The following is a 24,752-nucleotide window of genomic DNA, read 5'->3' as shown; positions in this document are numbered from 1 at the left end:
GCGGAGAAATGACGATAAAAATCAGAAGTTTTTCGGCCGTAACTTTTCAGCTATCGCTCGCAGCGTATTGGGACTGCGCTTAATGGATTCCTCTCGCAAAATTACGTAGGAATAGTGCCTCATCGAATTGATTGCAGCACTTTTCAAAGTCATCGAAATTTTCGGCAAAAATCCAAAGGGGTTAGCCTTACTTTTTTGGTCATTTTTGGAGCCGAAAATTTCTCGTTTCGGAATCGATTCGTATGACCATTTCTAGGGTAATTCGACCATCAGGAACTCAGAAAACACATCAAAAAGAGCGTAGGACCAGCGGCGGAGAAATGACGATGAAAATCAGAAGTTTTTCGGCCGTAACTTTTCAGCTATCGCTCGCAGCGTATTGGGACTGCGCTGAATGGATTCCTCTCGCAAAATTACGTAGGAATAGTGCCTCATCGAATTGATTGCAGCACTTTTCAAAGTCATCGAAATTTTCGGCAAAAATCCAAAGGGGTTAGCCTTACTTTTTTGGTCATTTTCGGAGCCAAAAATTTCTCGTTTCGGAATCGATTGGTATGACCATTTCTAGGGTAATTCGACCCCCAGGAACTCAGAAAACACATCAAAAAGAGCGTAGGACCAGCGGCGGAGAAATGACGATGAAAATCAGAAGTTTTTCGGCCGTAACTTTTCAGCTATCGCTCGCAGCGTATTGGGACTGCGCTTAATGGATTCCTCTCGCAAAATTACGTAGGAATAGTGCCTCATCGAATTGATTGCAGCACTTTTCGAAGTCATCGAAATTTTCGGCAAAAATCCAAAGGGGTTAGCCTTACTTTTTTTGTCATTTTCGGAGCTAAAAATTTCTCGTTTCGGTATCGATTCGTATGACCATTTCTAGGGTAATTCGACCACCAGGAACTCAGAAAACACATCAAAAAGAGCGTAGGACCAGCGGCGGAGAAATGACGATAAAAATCAGAAGTTTTTCGGCCGTAACTTTTCAGCTATCGCTCGCAGCGTATTGGGACTGCGCTTAATGGATTCCTCTCGCAAAATTACGTAGGAATAGTGCCTCATCGAATTGATTGCAGCACTTTTCAAAGTCATCGAAATTTTCGGCAAAAATCCAAAGGGGTTAGCCTTACTTTTTTGGTCATTTTTGGAGCCGAAAATTTCTCGTTTCGGAATCGATTCGTATGACCATTTCTAGGGTAATTCGACCATCAGGAACTCAGAAAACACATCAAAAAGAGCGTAGGACCAGCGGCGGAGAAATGACGATGAAAATCAGAAGTTTTTCGGCCGTAACTTTTCAGCTATCGCTCGCAGCGTATTGGGACTGCGCTTAATGGATTCCTCTCGCAAAATTACGTAGGAATAGTGCCTCATCGAATTGATTGCAGCACTTTTCAAAGTCATCGAAATTTTCGGCAAAAATCCAAAGGGGTTAGCCTTACTTTTTTGGTCATTTTCGAAGCCGAAAATTTCTCGTTTCGGAATCGATTCGTATGACCATTTCTAGGGTAATTCGACCATCAGGAACTCAGAAAACACATCAAAAAGAGCGTAGGACCAGCGGCGGAGAAATGACGATGAAAATCAGAAGTTTTTCGGCCGTAACTTTTCAGCTATCGCTCGCAGCGTATTGGGACTGCGCTTATTGGATTCCTCTCGCAAAATTACGTAGGAATAGTGCCTCATCAAATTGATGGCAGCACTTTTCAAAGTCATCGAAATTTTCGGCAAAAATCCAAAGGGGTTAGCCTTACTTTTTTGGTCATTTTCGGAGCTAAGAATTTCTCGTTTCGGAATCGATTCGTATGGCAATTTCTAGGGTAATTCGACCACCAGGAACTCAGAAAACACATCAAAAAGAGCGTAGGACCAGCGGCGGAGAAATGACGATGAAAATCAGAAGTTTTTCGGCCGTAACTTTTCTGCTATCGCTCGCAGCGTATTGGGACTGCGCTTAATGGATTCCTCTCGCAAAATTACGTAGGAATAGTGCCTCATCGAATTGATTGCAGCACTTTTCAAAGTCATCGAAATTTTCGGCAAAAATCCAAAGGGGTTAGCCTTACTTTTTTGGTCATTTTCGGAGCCAAAAATTTCTCGTTTCGGAATCGATTGGTATGACCATTTCTAGGGTAATTCGACCCCCAGGAACTCAGAAAACACATCAAAAAGAGCGTAGGACCAGCGGCGGAGAAATGACGATGAAAATCAGAAGTTTTTCGGCCGTGACTTTTCAGCTATCGCTCGCAGCGTATTGGGACTGCGCTTAATGGATTCCTCTCGCAAAATTACGTAGGAATAGTGCCTCATCGAATTGATTGCAGCACTTTTCAAAGTCATCGAAATTTTCGGCAAAAATCCAAAGGGGTTAGCCTTACTTTTTTGGTCATTTTCGGAGCCAAAAATTTCTCGTTTCGGAATCGATTGGTATGACCATTTCTAGGGTAATTCGACCCCCAGGAACTCAGAAAACACATCAAAAAGAGCGTAGGACCAGCGGCGGAGAAATGACGATGAAAATCAGAAGTTTTTCGGCCGTAACTTTTCAGCTATCGCTCGCAGCGTATTGGGACTGCGCTTAATGGATTCCTCTCGCAAAATTACGTAGGAATAGTGCCTCATCGAATTGATTGCAGCACTTTTCGAAGTCATCGAAATTTTCGGCAAAAATCCAAAGGGGTTAGCCTTACTTTTTTTGTCATTTTCGGAGCCAAAAATTTCTCGTTTCGGTATCGATTCGTATGACCATTTCTAGGGTAATTCGACCACCAGGAACTCAGAAAACACATCAAAAAGAGCGTAGGACCAGCGGCGGAGAAATGACGATGAAAATCAGAAGTTTTTCGGCCGTAACTTTTCAGCTATCGCTCGCAGCGTATTGGGACTGCGCTTAATGGATTCCTCTCGCAAAATTACGTAGGAATAGTGCCTCATCGAATTGATTGCAGCACTTTTCAAAGTCATCGAAATTTTCGGCAAAAATCCAAAGGGGTTAGCCTTACTTTTTTGGTCATTTTCGGAGCCGAAAATTTCTCGTTTCGGAATCGATTCGTATGACCATTTCTAGGGTAATTCGACCATCAGGAACTCAGAAAACACATCAAAAAGAGCGTAGGACCAGCGGCGGAGAAATGACGATGAAAATCAGAAGTTTTTCGGCCGTAACTGTTCAGCTATCGCTCGCAGCGTATTGGGACTGCGCTTATTGGATTCCTCTCGCAAAATTACGTAGGAATAGTGCCTCATCAATTCGATTGCAGCACTTTTCAAAGTCATCGAAATTTTCGGCAAAAATCCAAAGGGGTTAGCCTTACTTTTTTGGTCATTTTCGGAGCTAAGAATTTCTCGTTTCGGAATCGATTCGTATGGCAATTTCTAGGGTAATTCGACCACCAGGAACTCAGAAAACACATCAAAAAGAGCGTAGGACCAGCGGCGGAGAAATGACGATGAAAATCAGAAGTTTTTCGGCCGTAACTTTTCAGCTATCGCTCGCAGCGTATTGGGACTGCGCTTAATGGATTCCTCTCGCAAAATTACGTAGGAATAGTGCCTCATCGAATTGATTGCAGCACTTTTCAAAGTCATCGAAATTTTCGGCAAAAATCCAAAGGGGTTAGCCTTACTTTTTTGGTCATTTTCGGAGCCAAAAATTTCTCGTTTCGGAATCGATTCGTATGACCATTTCTAGGGTAATTCGACCCCCAGGAACTCAGAAAACACATCAAAAAGAGCGTAGGACCAGCGGCGGAGAAATGACGATGAAAATCAGAAGTTTTTCGGCCGTAACTTTTCAGCTATCGCTCGCAGCGTATTGGGACTGCGCTTAATGGATTCCTCTCGCAAAATTACGTAGGAATAGTGCCTCATCGAATTGATTGCAGCACTATTTAAAGTCATCGAAATTTTCGGCAAAAATCCAAAGGGGTTAGCCTTACTTTTTTGGTCATTTTCGGAGCCAAAAATTTCTCGTTTCGGAATCGATTCGTATGACCATTTCTAGGGTAATTCGACCCCCAGGAACTCAGCAAACACATCAAAAAGAGCGTAGGACCAGCAGCGGAGAAATGACGATGAAAATCAGAAGTTTTTCGGCCGCAACTTTTCAGCTATCGCTCGCAGCGTATTGGGACTGCGCTTAATGGATTCCTCTCGCAAAATTACGTAGGAATAGTGCCTCATCGAATTGATTGCAGCACTTTTCAAAGTCATCGAAATTTTCGGCAAAAATCCAAAGGGGTTAGCCTTACTTTTTTGGTCATTTTCGGAGCCAAAAATTTCTCGTTTCGGAATCGATTTGTATGACCATTTCTAGGGTAATTCGACCACCAGGAACTCAGAAAACACATCAAAAAGAGCGTAGGACCAGCGGCGGAGAAATGACGATGAAAATCAGAAGTTTTTCGGCCGTAACTTTTCAGCTATCGCTCGCAGCGTATTGGGACTGCGCTTAATGGATTCCTCTCGCAAAATTACGTAGGAATAGTGCCTCATCGAATTGATTGCAGCACTTTTCAAAGTCATCGAAATTTTCGGCAAAAATCCAAAGGGGTTAGCCTTACTTTTTTGGTCATTTTCGGAGCCAAAAATTTCTCGTTTCGGAATCGATTTGTTTGACCATTTCTAGGGTAATTCGACCACCAGGAACTCAGAAAACACATCAAAAAGAGCGTAGGACCAGCGGCGGAGAAATGACGATGAAAATCAGAAGTTTTTCGGCCGTAACTTTTCAGCTATCGCTCGCAGCGTATTGGGACTGCGCTTAATGGATTCCTCTCGCAAAATTACGTAGGAATAGTGCCTCATCGAATTGATTGCAGCACTATTCAAAGTCATCGAAATTTTCGGCAAAAATCCAAAGGGGTTAGCCTTACTTTTTTGGTCATTTTCGGAGCCAAAAATTTCTCGTTTCGGAATCGATTCGTATGACCATTTCTAGGGTAATTCGACCCCCAGGAACTCAGCAAACACATCAAAAAGAGCGTAGGACCAGCAGCGGAGAAATGACGATGAAAATCAGAAGTTTTTCGGCCGCAACTTTTCAGCTATCGCTCGCAGCGTATTGGGACTGCGCTTAATGGATTCCTCTCGCAAAATTACGTAGGAATAGTGCCTCATCGAATTGATTGCAGCACTTTTCAAAGTCATCGAAATTTTCGGCAAAAATCCAAAGGGGTTAGCCTTACTTTTTTGGTCATTTTTGGAGCCGAAAATTTCTCGTTTCGGAATCGATTCGTATGACCATTTCTAGGGTAATTCGACCATCAGGAACTCAGAAAACACATCAAAAAGAGCGTAGGACCAGCGGCGGAGAAATGACGATGAAAATCAGAAGTTTTTCGGCCGTAACTTTTCAGCTATCGCTCGCAGCGTATTGGGACTGCGCTTAATGGATTCCTCTCGCAAAATTACGTAGGAATAGTGCCTCATCGAATTGATTGCAGCACTTTTCGAAGTCATCGAAATTTTCGGCAAAAATCCAAAGGGGTTAGCCTTACTTTTTTTGTCATTTTCGGAGCTAAAAATTTCTCGTTTCGGTATCGATTCGTATGACCATTTCTAGGGTAATTCGACCACCAGGAACTCAGAAAACACATCAAAAAGAGCGTAGGACCAGCGGCGGAGAAATGACGATAAAAATCAGAAGTTTTTCGGCCGTAACTTTTCAGCTATCGCTCGCAGCGTATTGGGACTGCGCTTAATGGATTCCTATCGCAAAATTACGTAGGAATAGTGCCTCATCGAATTGATTGCAGCACTTTTCAAAGTCATCGAAATTTTCGGCAAAAATCCAAAGGGGTTAGCCTTACTTTTTTGGTCATTTTCGGAGCCAAAAATTTCTCGTTTCGGAATCGATTGGTATGACCATTTCTAGGGTAATTCGACCCCCAGGAACTCAGAAAACACATCAAAAAGAGCGTAGGACCAGCGGCGGAGAAATGACGATGAAAATCAGAAGTTTTTCGGCCGTAACTTTTCAGCTATCGCTCGCAGCGTATTGGGACTGCGCTTAATGGATTCCTCTCGCAAAATTACGTAGGAATAGTGCCTCATCGAATTGATTGCAGCACTTTTCGAAGTCATCGAAATTTTCGGCAGAAATCCAAAGGGGTTAGCCTTACTTTTTTTGTCATTTTCGGAGCCAAAAATTTCTCGTTTCGGTATCGATTCGTATGACCATTTCTAGGGTAATTCGACCACCAGGAACTCAGAAAACACATCAAAAAGAGCGTAGGACCAGCGGCGGAGAAATGACGATAAAAATCAGAAGTTTTTCGGCCGTAACTTTTCAGCTATCGCTCGCAGCGTATTGGGACTGCGCTTAATGGATTCCTCTCGCAAAATTACGTAGGAATAGTGCCTCATCAAATTGATTGCAGCACTTTTCAAAGTCATCGAAATTTTCGGCAAAAATCCAAAGGGGTTAGCCTTACTTTTTTGGTCATTTTCGGAGCCGAAAATTTCTCGTTTCGGAATCGATTCGTATGACCATTTCTAGGGTAATTCGACCATCAGGAACTCAGAAAACACATCAAAAAGAGCGTAGGACCAGCGGCGGAGAAATGACGATGAAAATCAGAAGTTTTTCGGCCGTAACTTTTCAGCTATCGCTCGCAGCGTATTGGGACTGCGCTTATTGGATTCCTCTCGCAAAATTACGTAGGAATAGTGCCTCATCAAATTGATTGCAGCACTTTTCAAAGTCATCGAAATTTTCGGCAAAAATCCAAAGGGGTTAGCCTTACTTTTTTGGTCATTTTCGGAGCTAAGAATTTCTCGTTTCGGAATCGATTCGTATGGCAATTTCTAGGGTAATTCGACCACCAGAAACTCAGAAAACACATCAAAAAGAGCGTAGGACCAGCGGCGGAGAAATGACGATGAAAATCAGAAGTTTTTCGGCCGTAACTTTTCAGCTATCGCTCGCAGCGTATTGGGACTGCGCTTAATGGATTCCTCTCGCAAAATTACGTAGGAATAGTGCCTCATCGAATTGATTGCAGCACTTTTCAAAGTCATCGAAATTTTCGGCAAAAATCCAAAGGGGTTAGCGTTACTTTTTTGGTCATTTTCGGAGCCAAAAATTTCTCGTTTCGGAATCGATTGGTATGACCATTTCTAGGGTAATTCGACCCCCAGGAACTCAGAAAACACATCAAAAAGAGCGTAGGACCAGCGGCGGAGAAATGACGATGAAAATCAGAAGTTTTTCGGCCGTAACTTTTCAGCTATCGCTCGCAGCGTATTGGGACTGCGCTTAATGGATTCCTCTCGCAAAATTACGTAGGAATAGTGCCTCATCGAATTGATTGCAGCACTTTTCGAAGTCATCGAAATTTTCGGCAAAAATCCAAAGGGGTTAGCCTTACTTTTTTTGTCATTTTCGGAGCCAAAAATTTCTCGTTTCGGTATCGATTCGTATGACCATTTCTAGGGTAATTCGACCACCAGGAACTCAGAAAACACATCAAAAAGAGCGTAGGACCAGCGGCGGAGAAATGACGATGAAAATCAGAAGTTTTTCGGCCGTAACTTTTCAGCTATCGCTCGCAGCGTATTGGGACTGCGCTTAATGGATTCCTCTCGCAAAATTACGTAGGAATAGTGCCTCATCGAATTGATTGCAGCACTTTTCAAAGTCATCGAAATTTTCGGCAAAAATCCAAAGGGGTTAGCCTTACTTTTTTGGTCATTTTCGGAGCCAAAAATTTCTCGTTTCGGAATCGATTCGTATGACCATTTCTAGGGTAATTCGACCACCAGGAACTCAGAAAACACATCAAAAAGAGCGTAGGACCAGCGGCGGAGAAATGACGATGAAAATCAGAAGTTTTTCGGCCGTAACTTTTCAGCTATCGCTCGCAGCGTATTGGGACTGCGCTTATTGGATTCCTCTCGCAAAATTACGTGGGAATAGTGCCTCATCGAATTGATTGCAGCACTTTTCAAAGTCATCGAAATTTTCGGCAAAAATCCAAAGGGGTTAGCCTTACTTTTTTGGTCATTTTCGGAGCCAAAAATTTCTCGTTTCGGAATCGATTTGTATGACCATTTCTAGGGTAATTTGACCACCAGGAACTCAGAAAACACATCAAAAAGAGCGTAGGACCAGCAGCGGAGAAATGACGATGAAAATCAGAAGTTTTTCGGCCGTAACTTTTCAGCTATCGCTCGCAGCGTATTGGGACTGCGCTTAATGGATTCCTCTCGCAAAATTACGTAGGAATAGTGCCTCATCGAATTGATTGCAGCACTTTTCAAAGTCATCGAAATTTTCGGCAAAAATCCAAAGGGGTTAGCCTTACTTTTTTGGTCATTTTCGGAGCCAAAAATTTCTCGTTTCGGAATCGATTTGTATGACCATTTCTAGGGTAATTCGACCACCAGGAACTCAGAAAACACATCAAAAAGAGCGTAGGACCAGCGGCGGAGAAATGACGATGAAAATCAGAAGTTTTTCGGCCGTAACTTTTCAGCTATCGCTCGCAGCGTATTGGGACTGCGCTTAATGGATTCCTCTCGCAAAATTACGTAGGAATAGTGCCTCATCGAATTGATTGCAGCACTATCCAAAGTCATCGAAATTTTCGGCAAAAATCCAAAGGGGTTAGCCTTACTTTTTTGGTCATTTTCGGAGCCAAAAATTTCTCGTTTCGGAATCGATTCGTATGACCATTTCTAGGGTAATTCGACCCCCAGGAACTCAGAAAACACATCAAAAAGAGCGTAGGACCAGCAGCGGAGAAATGACGATGAAAATCAGAAGTTTTTCGGCCGTAACTTTTCAGCTATCGCTCGCAGCGTATTGGGACTGCGCTTAATGGATTCCTCTCGCAAAATTACGTAGGAATAGTGCCTCATCGAATTGATTGCAGCACTTTTCAAAGTCATCGAAATTTTCGGCAAAAATCCAAAGGGGTTAGCCTTACTTTTTTTGTCATTTTCGGAGCCAAAAATTTCTCGTTTCGGTATCGATTCGTATGACCATTTCTAGGGTAATTCGACCACCAGGAACTCAGAAAACACATCAAAAAGAGCGTAGGACCAGCGGCGGAGAAATGACGATGAAAATCAGAAGTTTTTCGGCCGTAACTCTTCAGCTATCGCTCGCAGCGTATTGGGACTGCGCTTAATGGATTCCTCTCGCAAAATTACGTAGGAATAGTGCCTCATCGAATTGATTGCAGCACTTTTCAAAGTCATCGAAATTTTCGGCAAAAATCCAAAGGGGTTAGCCTTACTTTTTTGGTCATTTTTAGAGCCGAAAATTTCTCGTTCCGGAATCGATTCGTATGACCATTTCTAGGGTAATTCGACCATCAGGAACTCAGAAAACACATCAAAAAGAGCGTAGGACCAGCGGCGGAGAAATGACGATGAAAATCAGAAGTTTTTCGGCCGTAACTTTTCAGCTATCGCTCGCAGCGTATTGGGACTGCGCTTATTGGATTCCTCTCGCAAAATTACGTAGGAATAGTGCCTCATCAAATTGATTGCAGCACTTTTCAAAGTCATCGAAATTTTCGGCAAAAATCCAAAGGGGTTAGCCTTACTTTTTTGGTCATTTTCGGAGCCAAGAATTTCTCGTTTCGGAATCGATTCGTATGACAATTTCTAGGGTAATTCGACCACCAGGAACTCAGAAAACACATCAAAAAGAGCGTAGGACCAGCGGCGGAGAAATGACGATGAAAATCAGAAGTTTTTCGGCCGTAACTTTTCAGCTATCGCTCGCAGCGTATTGGGACTGCGCTTAATGGATTCCTCTCGCAAAATTACGTAGGAATAGTGCCTCATCGAATTGATTGCAGCACTTTTCGAAGTCATCGAAATTTTCGGCAAAAATCCAAAGGGGTTAGCCTTACTTTTTTTGTCATTTTCGGAGCCAAAAATTTCTCGTTTCGGTATCGATTCGTATGACCATTTCTAGGGTAATTCGACCACCAGGAACTCAGAAAACACATCAAAAAGAGCGTAGGACCAGCGGCGGAGAAATGACGATGAAAATCAGAAGTTTTTCGGCCGTAACTTTTCAGCTATCGCTCGCAGCGTATTGGGACTGCGCTTAATGGATTCCTCTCGCAAAATTACGTAGGAATAGTGCCTCATCGAATTGATTGCAGCACTTTTCAAAGTCATCGAAATTTTCGGCAAAAATCCAAAGGGGTTAGCCTTACTTTTTTGGTCATTTTCGGAGCCAAGAATTTCTCGTTTCGGAATCGATTCGTATGACAATTTCTAGGGTAATTCGACCACCAGGAACTCAGAAAACACATCAAAAAGAGCGTAGGACCAGCGGCGGAGAAATGACGATGAAAATCAGAAGTTTTTCGGCCGTAACTTTTCAGCTATCGCTCGCAGCGTATCGGGACTGCGCTTAATGGATTCCTCTCGCAAAATTACGTGGGAATAGTGCCTCATCGAATTGATTGCAGCACTTTTCAAAGTCATCGAAATTTTCGGCAAAAATCTAAAGGGGTTAGCCTTACTTTTTTGGACATTTTCGGAGCCAAAAATTTCTCGTTTCGGAATCGATTTGTATGACCATTTCTAGGGTAATTCGACCACCAGGAACTCAGAAAACACATCAAAAAGAGCGTAGGACCAGCGGCGGAGAAATGACGATGAAAATCAGAAGTTTTTCGGCCGTAACTTTTCAGCTATCGCTCGCAGCGTATTGGGACTGCGCTTAATGGATTCCTCTCGCAAAATTACGTAGGAATAGTGCCTCATCGAATTGATTGCAGCACTTTTCGAAGTCATCGAAATTTTCGGCAAAAATCCAAAGGGGTTAGCCTTACTTTTTTGGTCATTTTCGGAGCCGAAAATTTCTCGTTTCGGAATCGATTCGTATGACCATTTCTAGGGTAATTCGACCACCAAGAACTCAGAAAACACATCAAAAAGAGCGTAGGACCAGCGGCGGAGAAATGACGATGAAAATCAGAAGTTTTTCGGCCGTAACTTTTCAGCTATCGCTCGCAGCGTATTGGGACTGCGCTTAATGGATTCCTCTCGCAAAATTACGTAGGAATAGTGCCTCATCGAATTGATTGCAGCACTATTCAAAGTCATCGAAATTTTCGGCAAAAATCCAAAGGGGTTAGCCTTACTTTTTTGGTCATTTTCGGAGCCAAGAATTTCTCGTTTCGGAATCGATTCGTATGACAATTTCTAGGGTAATTCGACCACCAGGAACTCAGAAAACACATCAAAAAGAGCGTAGGACCAGCGGCGGAGAAATGACGATGAAAATCAGAAGTTTTCCGGCCGTAACTTTTCAGCTATCGCTCGCAGCGTATTGGGACTGCGCTTAATGGATTCCTCTCGCAAAATTACGTGGGAATAGTGCCTCATCGAATTGATTGCAGCACTTTTCAAAGTCATCGAAATTTTCGGCAAAAATCCAAAGGGGTTAGCCTTACTTTTTTGGTCATTTTCGGAGCCGAAAATTTCTCGTTTCGGAATCGATTGGTATGACCATTTCTAGGGTAATTCGACCCCCAGGAACTCAGAAAACACATCAAAAAGAGCGTAGGACCAGCGGCGGAGAAATGACGATGAAAATCAGAAGTTTTTCGGCCGTAACTTTTCAGCTATCGCTCGCAGCGTATTGGGACTGCGCTTAATGGATTTCTCTCGCAAAATTACGTAGGAATAGTGCCTCATCGAATTGATTGCAGCACTTTTCGAAGTCATCGAAATTTTCGGCAAAAATCCAAAGGGGTTAGCCTTACTTTTTTTGTCATTTTCGGAGCCAAAAATTTCTCGTTTTGGTATCGATTCGTATGACCATTTCTAGGGTAATTCGACCACTAGGAACTCAGAAAACACATCAAAAAGAGCGTAGGACCAGCGGCGGAGAAATGACGATGAAAATCAGAAGTTTTTCGGCCGTAACTTTTCAGCTATCGCTCGCAGCGTATTGGGACTGCGCTTAATGGATTCCTCTCGCAAAATTACGTAGGAATAGTGCCTCATCGAATTGATTGCAGCACTTTTCAAAGTCATCGAAATTTTCGGCAAAAATCCAAAGGGGTTAGCCTAACTTTTTTGGTCATTTTCGGAGCCAAAAATTTCTCGTTTCGGAATCGATTCGTATGACCATTTCTAGGGTAATTCGACCACCAGGAACTCAGAAAACTCATCAAAAAAAGCGTAGGACCAGCGGCGGAGAAATGACGATGAAAATCAGAAGTTTTTCGGCCGTAACTTTTCAGCTATCGCTCGCAGCGTATTGGGACTGCGCTTAATGGATTCCTCTCGCAAAATTACGTGGGAATAGTGCCTCATCGAATTGATTGCAGCACTTTTCAAAGTCATCGAAATTTTCGGCAAAAATCCAAAGGGGTTAGCCTTACTTTTTTGGTCATTTTCGGAGCCAAAAATTTCTCGTTTCGGAATCGATTTGTATGACCATTTCTAGGGTAATTCGACCACCAGGAACTCAGAAACCACATCAAAAAGAGCGTAGGACCAGCGGCGGAGAAATGACGATGAAAATCAGAAGTTTTTCGGCCGTAACTTTTCAGCTATCGCTCGCAGCGTATTGGGACTGCGCTTAATGGATTCCTCTCGCAAAATTACGTAGGAATAGTGCCTCATCGAATTGATTGCAGCACTTTTCAAAGTCATCGAAATTTTCGGCAAAAATCCAAAGGGGTTAGCCTTACTTTTTTGGTCATTTTCGGAGCCAAAAATTTCTCGTTTCGGAATCGATTTGTATGACCATTTCTAGGGTAATTCGACCACCAGGAACTCAGAAAACACATCAAAAAGAGCGTAGGACCAGCGGCGGAGAAATGACGATGAAAATCAGAAGTTTTTCGGCCGTAACTTTTCAGCTATCGCTCGCAGCGTATTGGGACTGCGCCTAATGGATTCCTCTCGCAAAATTACGTAGGAATAGTGCCTCATCGAATTGATTGCAGCACTATTCAAAGTCATCGAAATTTTCGGCAAAAATCCAAAGGGGTTAGCCTTACTTTTTTGGTCATTTTCGGAGCCAAAAATTTCTCGTTTCGGAATCGATTCGTATGACCATTTCTAGGGTAATTCGACCCCCAGGAACTCAGAAAACACATCAAAAAGAGCGTAGGACCAGCAGCGGAGAAATGACGATGAAAATCAGAAGTTTTTCGGCCGTAACTTTTCAGCTATCGCTCGCAGCGTATTGGGACTGCGCTTAATGGATTCCTCTCGCAAAATTACGTAGGAATAGTGCCTCATCGAATTGATTGCAGCACTTTTCGAAGTCATCGAAATTTTCGGAAAAAATCCAAAGGGGTTAGCCTTACTTTTTTTGTCATTTTCGGAGCCAAAAATTTCTCGTTTCGGTATCGATTCGTATGACCAATTCTAGGGTAATTCGACCACCAGGAACTCAGAAAACACATCAAAAAGAGCGTATGACCAGCGGCGGAGAAATGACGATGAAAATCAGAAGTTTTTCGGCCGTAACTTTTCAGCTATCGCTCGCAGCGTATTGGGACTGCGCTTAATGGATTCCTCTTGCAAAATTACGTAGGAATAGTGCCTCATCGAATTGATTGCAGCACTTTTCAAAGTCATCGAAATTTTCGGCAAAAATCCAAAGGGGTTAGCCTTACTTTTTTGGTCATTTTCGGAGCCAAGAATTTCTCGTTTCGGAATCGATTCGTATGACAATTTCTAGGGTAATTCGACCACCAGGAACTCAGAAAACACATCAAAAAGAGCGTAGGACCAGCGGCGGAGAAATGACGATGAAAATCAGAAGTTTTTCGGCCGTAACTTTTCAGCTATCGCTCGCAGCGTATTGGGACTGCGCTTAATGGATTCCTCTCGCAAAATTACGTGGGAATAGTGCCTCATCGAATTGATTGCAGCACTTTTCAAAGTCATCGAAATTTTCGGCAAAAATCTAAAGGGGTTAGCCTTACTTTTTTGGACATTTTCGGAGCCAAAAATTTCTCGTTTCGGAATCGATTTGTATGACCATTTCTAGGGTAATTCGACCACCAGGAACTCAGAAAACACATCAAAAAGAGCGTAGGACCAGCGGCGGAGAAATGACGATGAAAATCAGAAGTTTTTCGGCCGTAACTTTTCAGCTATCGCTCGCAGCGTATTGGGACTGCGCTTAATGGATCCCTCTCGCAAAATTACGTAGGAATAGTGCCTCATCGAATTGATTGCAGCACTTTTCAAAGTCATCGAAATTTTCGGCAAAAATCCAAAGGGGTTAGCCTTACTTTTTTGGTCATTTTCGGAGCCAAAAATTTCTCGTTTCGGAATCGATTTGTATGACCATTTCCAGGGTAATTCGACCACCAGGAACTCAGAAAACACATCAAAAAGAGCGTAGGACCAGCGGCGGAGAAATGACGATGAAAATCAGAAGTTTTTCGGCAGTAACTTTTCAGCTATCGCTCGCAGCGTATTGGGACTGCGCTTATTGGATTCCTCTCGCAAAATTACGTAGGAATAGTGCCTCATCGAATTGATTGCAGCACTTTTCAAAGTCATCGAAATTTTCGGCAAAAATCCAAAGGGGTTAGCCTTACTTTTTTGGTCATTTTCGGAGCCAAAAATTTCTCGTTTCGGAATCGATTCGTATGACCATTCCTAGGGTAATTCGACCACCAGGAACTCAGAAAACACATCAAAAAGAGCGTCGGACCAGCGGCGGAGAAATGACGATGAAAATCAGAAGTTTTTCGGCCGTAACTTTTCAGCTATCGCTCGCAGCGTATTGGGACTGCGCTTAATGGATTCCTCTCGCAAAATTACGTAGGAATAGTGCCTCATCGAATTGATTGCAGCACTTTTCAAAGTCATCGAAATTTTCGGCAAAAATCCAAAGGGGTTAGCCTTACTTTTTTGGTCATTTTCGGAGCCAAAAATTTCTCGTTTCGGAATCGATTCGTATGACCATTTCTAGGGTAATTCGACCACCAGGAACTCAGAAAACACATCAAAAAGAGCGTAGGACCCGCGGCGGGGAAATGACGATGAAAATCAGAAGTTTTTCGGCCGTAACTTTTCAGCTATCGCTCGCAGCGTATTGGGACTGCGCTTATTGGATTCCTCTCGCAAAACTACGTAGAAATAGTGCCTCATCGAATTGATTGCAGCACTTTTCAAAGTCATCGAAATTTTCCGCAAAAATCCAAAGGGGTTAGCCTTACGTTTTTGGTCATTTTCGGAGCCAAAAATTTCTCGTTTCGGAATCGATTTGTATGACCTTTTCTAGGGTAATTCGACCACCAGGAACTCAGAAAACACATCAAAAAGAGCGTAGGACCAGCGGCGGAGAAATGACGATGAAAATCAGAAGTTTTTCGGCCGTAACTTTTCAGCTATCGCTCGCAGCGTATTGGGACTGCGCCTTATCGTTTTCTCTTGCAACATTACGTCGAAATAGTGCCCTCAAGAATTGATTGCAACACTTCTCAGAATCGTTGAAATTTGCGTTGCTCGCATCGTGTTGGAACTGCGCACAATCGATTTTCCTCGCAAAATTACGTCAAAATATTGCACAAGAGAATAGGTTTAAGCACTCCTCGCTAAGCGTATTTGTTTCCATCGTTATTCAAATCTATTGCGAGAACGGGCGTTCTCTAAAATGCGAAAAAATTATAAATAATCTAGTCTTTCATTCCGATCCCTTTGGCACCCGACCGACGATGGGCCGACTTTTCTAAATATTTCTTTCAGACTTACAACATTTTTAACAAACGAAAATCTCGCAACGGTATGAAGAATTTCAGAAAATAGTCAAACCTTGATTTTTGATCATTTTTGACGAAACTTTATAAGGTTGCAAGTTGGCGTTTCGTTTGTTGAAAATGTTAAAAGTGCTAGAAGTGCTCACATGAAATCGACCAAAAATCGGCCTATCATCGGACGGGTGTCAGAATGATCGGAATGCAAATCTAGATGTTCCAGAAATTTTTCAGATTTTTAAAAATGCCCCCTTACGAAATGGGTTCGAATAATCGAAAAAAAACGATCAGCGAAGAAAATTCGAGTGAATCCATGAGCACCTTTTTCAGATGGGAGAATCATATAAAAAGTTGCGGAACTCATCAAAAATGGTGAGGGAAAACATAGGTAAATTTGGCATACACATAGTTTTGAAGGTTTTGCGATCACTAGTTTAATACACTTTTGAAGCGGTGATTCTAATCCTACATTGCATTGATTTTATTATGTATTTATACAATTGTAGTCCTTCATCTTTCGCATTATTAAGTGTTATTCAATTACCGGACATAATGGTATTTGTCAGTTATAGTGTTAATATAATGATATTATAGCTCTTCGTAGTCCGATAATCTCGTCATAGGATTTCTGGCTCTGGCTATCTATCATGTAACTTTTCACATTTCACATATTCACATTTCCCACCATCCAAGCATTCTAATTGGGAGACTAAACTTTGCAAACTTAGAATGTGAAATACGAAAAGTTACATGATAGATAGCTCTGTTTATTGTTATTTCGATATAGGTATATTTCAAATAGTCAGACGATTGTTTAAGACTTTCTGGTGACAAGATTGTCGTACTTGAAGTTGGGTTAGTTGTTAGAAACAGTATATGATAATAATAACCGCTAAAACATACGGACGTTGTATTCGGATGGTATACCATCGTGTTGAGTCGTGGTGTGAGTATTTAAAAATCGCGCTGACCTTTTTCCACACAGATTAACGTCACAAGAATTATTCACTACTGATCTAGGGAATTTTCGTCACCATTGGTATACATCTTTACTCAAGTACAGTCCAGCTCGAGAGAGAGACTTTTCAGATAAAGCAGCTGCCTGCACTTCTAGGTACACCATGTATACTGACACATGTGCCAGACCGTGATTGTGACTTGCTTTGACAGCGAAATGATGTTTTAGGTTAGAAAAATTGCTCAAATACCGGAAAAAAATTACATCGTCACTTCAAATCATTCAAATGAAGCTGGTAAGAATGATTGTAATTGCATTATATTTCCTTGAGAATAAACCAATGCCATAAAAATTCAAACTATGTTAGAACGGCTGTCGAAGCTTCTGGTTGATCATAATTCAAACAAACCTCCAAAACTTAGAAAAATCCAAAAATTGAATAATTTATCGCGTAAAAAGATATCATTTCGATATAAAAATACCTAAAAAATTTCAGTTATTTATTAATGACAAATACAATGGTTTTTCAGAAACAAACTTCACCAGATAATCATAAACATCCTTTTGTTTTCATATTTTCTTGACAAGACAATACTATTACTAAGTATTAATCATGTGATTTTCTTCTTATATTAATTTAAATTTCCTTCGTTTCATTATTATCCTAGTACTGCCTGTCTAGTGAGCCGACAAAGCCATGTCTGGTCTTGAGCTTCAAAGGCATAACCCTGATGTTGGACTGTGGTCTGAATATGCAGTCGATTTTGAATTTCATGCCAATGCCCATGGTGCCCAGTGCCAAGTTCAACTCCCTTCCCAGTTGGGTTCCCAGGGATAACAATCAGGATTGGCAAATCGAAGGGGTGAGACCTACATTGTGTCCCTGCTTTGATTTTCAATTGCAGTTGAAACTGCATTTTGGTTTTTCTACCCTCAAATAAGTTTCACTGATTTGATTATTTGATGACGGAGTGGAAATGTCATGGAACTTTGAAATTCTGATATAGTCAGGAATTTTTGCGGAAAGTCAGCGAGTCGTTTACTATATTTTTTTTCATATATATGAGTCCCACGATTTTTTTAAGCTTTAGATAAATCAGATCGAATACAAAATTTCTACCATTGCCAGAGGATTCTTTTCACATTTTGAATATTCCTAAAGATGACCTCACAAATGATTGTGTGCATCGGCTAGATGGGACAGTGTGACCCAATTTACAGTTGGCACCTTCATAAAAAAAAAAATTACATGTAAAATATATCAATTTTTTTCAATTTGCTATAACTGATTTATTCAAATTAGTCAGGGAAAATTATAAGATTTTTGTCTGGAAAATCTGAAGAATTCAGGAAATTTTGAGATTGAGATTTAGTGGCCACTCTGGATGAGTAATTCTATCGTGTTCCACAAAGAGAAAATTTCGAGATCTTTAGATATTTATTATTTAAAGCATCAATTAATCAAAGGTTAATTTGAGCACTCAAAACATCAAATTGAAAATATTAAATAATCAATTAACCAAAATACTACAGATTTATTGAGGACACTGATGATTCTGTTAATCGAAAAAATGGTCAATCAAGAATACTGATGAATCAATTAATCTGAAAACTAATTAATTGAGAATTTCGGTTAGTCGATTTATGGTTCAAGTGAATTTAAATATGAATGAATCAATATGCAGGAACAAGAATTAATCGATGCGTCAGAATAATAATTCAAAAATTCTAATCCCAGATGCAAAAATTGCGTTAATGAAACTAGTATTTGAAACATTGCCAGGAGCTGAAAGAGAACTGCGGAAGAGTGTTCGTTGATTCGACGCCAGAGTTTTGCCCACCGTTAGAGAAGATCACAGATTTTTCTGAGATTGATGCAATACTGATATCGAACTACACTTGTATGCTCGCGCTGCCATTCATAACAGAAGGTACGGGGTTCAAAGGTATAGTTTATGCAACGGAACCGACCCTGCAAATCGGCAGATTCTTCATGGAGGAGCTGGTTGAATTCATTGAGCAGACACCCAGGGCTGTGCTGGCCAAACACTGGAAAGAAATGCTCCACGTTCTGCCTCCGCCACTCGCCGACGCCGTGAAACCCAAGTCTTGGAAGCACCTCTATTCCATGGCCGCTGTCAACTCTAGCCTTGCCCACATCCAGATGGTCGGTTACGATCAGAAGCTGGTGAATATCAATTTATTTGGAGTCCATAGGTCTAAATTAAAAGTTGGGAGCAGAGAAAAAAATGTTTAAAAAATCTCCACCAGTTTGTAATAGAATTTGCTCAGAATCGTTTCTATAACGTAATAGAACTGTGGTTTCATACGCACAAATACCACTCCGATAAGTTTTTTGAACAATTTTTCCATCTTGTCCAAACTTTTGACTCAGCCATCACAGTCAAATTCATGCCACATTTATCAGGTCAAAATAGCATCGAAAATTTGAATCCGAGTATAATTAAAAACGTCCCAATAATATGCAAAAATTTAAGAAAACGAATGAGTTAAACTCCAATCGATACAAAAGCGCAAAAAAATTAAGGGTTCAACACTTTGTAAACAAGAGAAAAAATGTGATCATACCTTTTCCACTCAGGATATATATGGCGCCTTAACGGTGACTCCGATAAGTTCGGGCTACTGCTTGGGCAGCAGTAACTGGCTGATATCCTGCGACCACGAAAAGGTGGCCTACGTGAGCGGTTCCTCAACACTGACGACTCATCCGCGACCGATGGAACAGACGACACTGAAGCACGCCAACATGCTGATACTCACAGGCCTGACGCAAACGCCGACTGCAAATCCAGACACAATGCTTGGCGAGCTTTGTATGACCGTCGGTAAAAGACATTGACAAACGAAAACAGAAAAAACACAGATTAAGAATGCTTGCTAAGATGTTGAAAGTACAGGAATTTCTAGTGTTTGAAATCTTTTTCTTATGTACCTCTACTGAGTTCTTCACAATTTTTTCTTCACATTTTTGACATTTCAATCTTACAGCGATGACGCTTAGAGCCGGCGGCTGCGTTTTGATTCCCTGTTATCCGTCCGGCGTTGTTTACGATCTCTTTGAATGCCTCAGCACACATTTGGACAAGTCCGGCTTCTCACAGGTCCCACTTTTCTTCATATCGCCAGTCGCTGAAACGTCTTTAGCATATTCAAATATTCTGGCTGAATGGTGAGTCCATTTTGATGATTCGCCGATAACTCGGAGAAAGTAACGAAATAGAACTATTCTTACATTATCAGAGTATGCAAATAGTTGTTGAATCAAATCGAATCGAATCGAATCGAGTATCCGAGTATTCGAAAAGCCTCTAACAATTCAAACAATTCCTATTTTCGAATAATCTGAATAGTCTGAATTATTTTAGTTATCCAAACACTTGAAATGCCTGTTTCAATAAGTAAAATACTCTGATTTGTTCAAATCAATCAGTTCACACCGGGAATTCTCCATTTTCTTTCATCTGTTGTGAAAGCTACTTTGATCACTTCACATACCTAATTTCAGTAATTTCAATAATTCAAAAACTCTAATTATTCGGTTCGTATCGAATTTTTTACACACCTCTAGTTAAAGAGTGTTAATATCATCCTTATCCAATCATCTTCGCCATAATTTCTCATACTATTTTTAACCAGTTTTCATTGTACAATTAAATTACGAAAAAAAAGCACCGATTTTTAGTGACTGAGAACATATTAAAAATTCCTTTGGATTTAAGGTTGTCGACGAACAAACAAAACAAGGTTTATCTCCCCGAGGAACCATTCCCTCACGGTTTCTTGGTTAAAAACGCCAGACTCAAACACTTCACATCGACATATGCTGAAGGATTTAGTTCCGACTACAGACAGCCATGCGTCGTTTTTTGCGGACATCCAAGTCTCAGGTTTGGAGATGCTGTACACTTTGTACAGATGTGGGGAAACAACTCTCAGCACACAATCATTTTCACTGGTTAGTCGCTCTGTTCCCTATTTTTGTTCATCGTATTTTAAGTCAAAATGATTTGAATTTTTCGAATAATTTGGTGAAAACACGAATCTTGGATTCTTATTTTACTCTTCTCTCACCTGACTCATTTGAATTTTATCGATGAGTGAATGTGCCATAAAAGTTTATAGTGTGACTTTACATTTGAATAATGAATAATTATTCGAATTAATTTTGAACATTCAATTCGGTTTTCAAATTTACTTTCACTATTCGATTCTGCCTCCAATCACACGTCGAAACTTGAGACAGTCATTTTTTTTACTTTTTACATTTTGCAGAGCCAGATTTTCCCTATTTGGATGCCTTGGCACCATTTCAGCCGCTGGCCATGAAGGCTGTCCACTGTCCGATAGACACGTCGTTGAATTTCACCCAGGCAAACAAACTGATCCGTGATTTGAAGCCTGATAACCTCGTCGCACCTGAATGCTATACCCAGCCGCCGATGACTGCGCCTCACAGGTCTGATCTGGTCATCGAACCTGTCGGAGTAAGCGATGCGAAACTAGTACTGAAAAAGAGAGGACATTAAAACAAAGAAAGAGAAAATAATATCTGAAATATCCACTTGAACCAAAAAATTTAACTCTTGGTTATTTATTTTTGAATTCTTAGGTTTTGCAAGTGATGGAACGTATTTCCAAGTTTTTATTTCTCGAAGAAGTGTTTTTGCGATACTGAATACACAAATTCAAGCACTTCGCTTTATGATCTCTTCCGAAATGAATGGATAATAAGACGAAAAAAGACACAATAAATCTTCAAAACCAAAATTCTACATTTAATATTCCAGGAAAGACCGTTGATCACTTTCAAGCGAGGCGAGGTGATAAAGCTGCCCCTGAAGCGGAAAAACGGTCGAGTATTCATAGAGCCGGAATTGGCGGGAAATATTGTGCCGAGCGAAGTTAAACCAGGACTGAGCTTGGCGACAGTTAGCGGAGAACTGGAAGTTAAGGACAACGTTTACACGATAAAGGTGAGCGCGAGCTATTTTCTCAGATTTTAACGTCCCCCAGCATATCCGAAACTAGTGACGCGCAATTCCTCGACTCGATTATTATTCAACTTTTGAAAGTTTGGATTATCATCGAATCGATTCTTTTTCTATACGAATAGATTAATTTTGATTTAAGGAGCCGTTAAAAACAATTTCCTATAAAAATGTAATCTTATATCTGGTTTATATTTTGTATTGAGATAAAACATTCTCATAAATAACTACAGTCTCTCATAATTCATAAAACAAAGTTATTTACTATTCCTGTTATCTGATTACGTGGAAAATTGCGACTAGACGACTTAAAAATGCCGCTTATTTGCTGCCACACTGAATAATATTACTAATGTTCTCAATAATAAGTACACTATTCCTAAAACGCTGCCAAGACAAATTCTTGTTATAGTACGTAATGTTCATTATTTTCAATTGTCTCATTTGTTTTACAAATATTATGTCGATTATTCAGAATCTATGCTATTTGCATCCTATATATCAATTCTGAGAATCGGAGGAATAAGTATAATTGATCGATTTTCAAAATTGATTCTTTTATTTTCTTGCATCGCTATTCGATAAGTTACCGAAACTTATTTTCAGACTATCGAGGACCGGCAAAGCGCCAAACGCAAGGCGTCGGTCGTTACAGGACCAGCTGCGCCGATCAAGGAGGAAGTTCTGAGGGAGCGCAAACACGAGTACGGAAACGTCGACCCGCAGGAACTGCTACAAAAGCTGAATCAGGAGGGAATTCACGGCGCAAAATTGCAGCACAGTCCGACTTCGACGAGCATTCATTTGGTGAGATATGGAGAAAAAAAAATTGCACCCTTTCGAGAGCTGATTTAAAAGCTTCTTTCCGATATCTATGTCTACTAAAGATGCGTTTCGATCTAATTTTTCAGCAAGACGAGGACACTTTAATACAGATTGGTGACAATTCGACGCACATATTCTGCAATGGCGATCAAAAACTTCGAAGAAGATTGAGGGCCATCATTATGCAGTGTCTTAAAAGATTTTGACTCTAATAACTACCGGAAACTTTCAAACTGCTTTGAAAAAAGGAGAAGAAAAAAAGAATGTCCACCAGAATTCAACATCTATAAATCTTTTCTTTTTCCCCAGTGTTTTCCATTCTTCTCGCCTGATATTTACTATTTCCATACGTATTGAACGAGCCTACAATTGATTATATTTATAATTAATTGTTATCCATGCGTTATTTGTATATAATAAGTATGTATATAAATTTTATTGTAAACTCTAGTTTCATGCAAGATTCGACATTTTTTTCGTACAGCTAAATACTACGATATTTCATTTTATTGCTTCATTCTTCCTTTTACCATACATAATGTCACAAACGAGTTCAGTGTTTCTAAGCTTACTCATCCATAGACTGTAATATAAAATCGATAAAGTTACATGAATTTTTGATTGTGTTACTTTGATATCCCTAAAATTTAAAACAGATCAAGTTTTCGAGATACGTTACAAGGTAATTTCAATTTTACTCTTTTTTCTCCTGGATAAACACAGTCAACGCGCGTGTTCACTTCTCAACTGATAAATTTTTGAGCTCAGAATGATTTTGATGTTGGACAAATTAAGCATTCTCAGTAGAGCAATATTTCTCATTTCTTTTAATGATAATCCTGATTTTAAACAGGTTTGTATACTTACTATTAGGTCGAGATCAGAGTATATAATTAATGACCAAGAGCGAACCTGTTTGTCTTTTTCTTTTCGGCAGCTATAATTTTTATAGGAGTCAGAGCGGTGTCATTTCTTGGACATCCAAAAGTCATAATCCAAATTGGTCCACGTGTCCAATTCCGCTATTGGTTCAAAAAATTCATTCTGAACTGGATTAATCCGTTGAGACTTTATATCTGTTTCTGAGGAACTGGGAAGAGTACATGACTTCGAAAAAAAAATTCTCGGAAATGTGTTGTTTGGGCAAGTTTATGTCTACCATCAATAGATACTTTTCAGATTCTTAAGCTGCTTGAGTCGTTCTCGTCTTCCGTTGATAACCATTTGTGGTAAATTTCAACAGGGGTATAGTTAGTGTTCCCTATGACAAGATCGTTATTCTTTATTTTAGCATCATCCATATCATCGATTGCTTCTACTCGTGATTTAAAATTTATTACTTTCTTACGTATTTCTCTCTCTTTCTTATTGCGATCATTTCCAGCATAGAATTTATCTTACTTCAAGTTAACGATTGCCTTGAATTCTTGATGATATTTTGTTGAAGTGAACAAAATTGAGACAGGACACTCTTCTATACTTTCTCCTATTCGATTGATAGACTCAAATCTTATTTTCGTCTACAACTATGCCATTGTCTGCGTGAAAATTAATTGTATCATTTCATAAATCACTATTAAATTCGTTTGAATCTTCGATTTTAAAAAGCATGAGGATTTTTGCTATGTTTTGCTATGTAAAGGGAAGACTCCTGTTTTTCTAGCTTTATAATCTTGTCATTTTGCTTTGCATTTTTCTTTGTTAAAGACGTTTGCTCTCCTTTTACTTCACTCAACTCTTTCATTGACTTAGCGTACAGTTCACAAGGAACCCTAAGTCAGTCGACCGCTCCGATTTTGATCTATTTCATACATATTGTAGTGCAATAAAAACTGAGAGAATTGTAACTTTTTTTTATCTGAAAATCAACGGATAAAGGGGTGAAAACGACCCCCAAAGATGAGCACCTAACAGAGTGGTTTCTTGATGCGCTTGATGTACTTGAATGAAATCAATGCTGAAATGTTTTCATTGACGAATAAAACTTCATCAAGTGCTTCTATTCAAAACGGAAAATTTCACCCCGTTGGGGTTAAAAAATTTGTCGAGGATTCAATTTTTGCCAGTTTTTTTTTTTTTTTTTTTTCAGATTATTCTGAAGTAACTCTTAATTTTTCAATTAAATATTCAATTTCTTTGAAAGTAACCATGCATGTATGAAGAGCTCTTCGATTATGCCTGCAGCACTCACTAAATTGAAAATATGTCTGAACTGCTCAGTAGTCGGCACTGAATTCTACGACAGTAATAATA

General features: G+C 40.3%; 1 protein-coding gene across 2 annotated transcripts; it reads left to right on the top strand.

Moving 5' to 3' along the window:
* Positions 1-16,824: 16,824 nt before the first annotated feature.
* On the top strand, positions 16,825-22,835 carry LOC124411200 (integrator complex subunit 9). 2 transcript variants are annotated; one of them, XM_046890184.1, is made up of 10 exons: positions 16,825-16,957; positions 17,331-17,525; positions 18,446-18,850; positions 19,265-19,511; positions 19,675-19,855; positions 20,406-20,641; positions 20,959-21,170; positions 21,474-21,659; positions 22,269-22,481; positions 22,586-22,835. In XM_046890184.1, the coding sequence occupies exons 1-10, from the start codon at positions 16,949-16,951 to the stop codon at positions 22,703-22,705; spliced, it is 2,004 nt and encodes a 667-aa protein (XP_046746140.1). In that variant the 5' UTR covers positions 16,825-16,948; the 3' UTR covers positions 22,706-22,835. The 2 variants fall into 2 exon arrangements, with proteins under 2 accessions (XP_046746140.1, XP_046746141.1); XM_046890185.1 differs by having other exon boundaries at positions 16,879-16,957; positions 22,281-22,481.
* The last annotated feature ends 1,917 nt before the right edge of the window (positions 22,836-24,752 follow it).

Source organism: Diprion similis, chromosome 10, assembly GCF_021155765.1.
Source record: "Diprion similis isolate iyDipSimi1 chromosome 10, iyDipSimi1.1, whole genome shotgun sequence".
Lineage (NCBI taxonomy): Eukaryota > Metazoa > Arthropoda > Insecta > Hymenoptera > Diprionidae > Diprion > Diprion similis.
The sequence above is the reverse complement of the archived record's forward strand: the minus strand, read 5'-3'. Positions and strand labels throughout refer to the sequence as shown.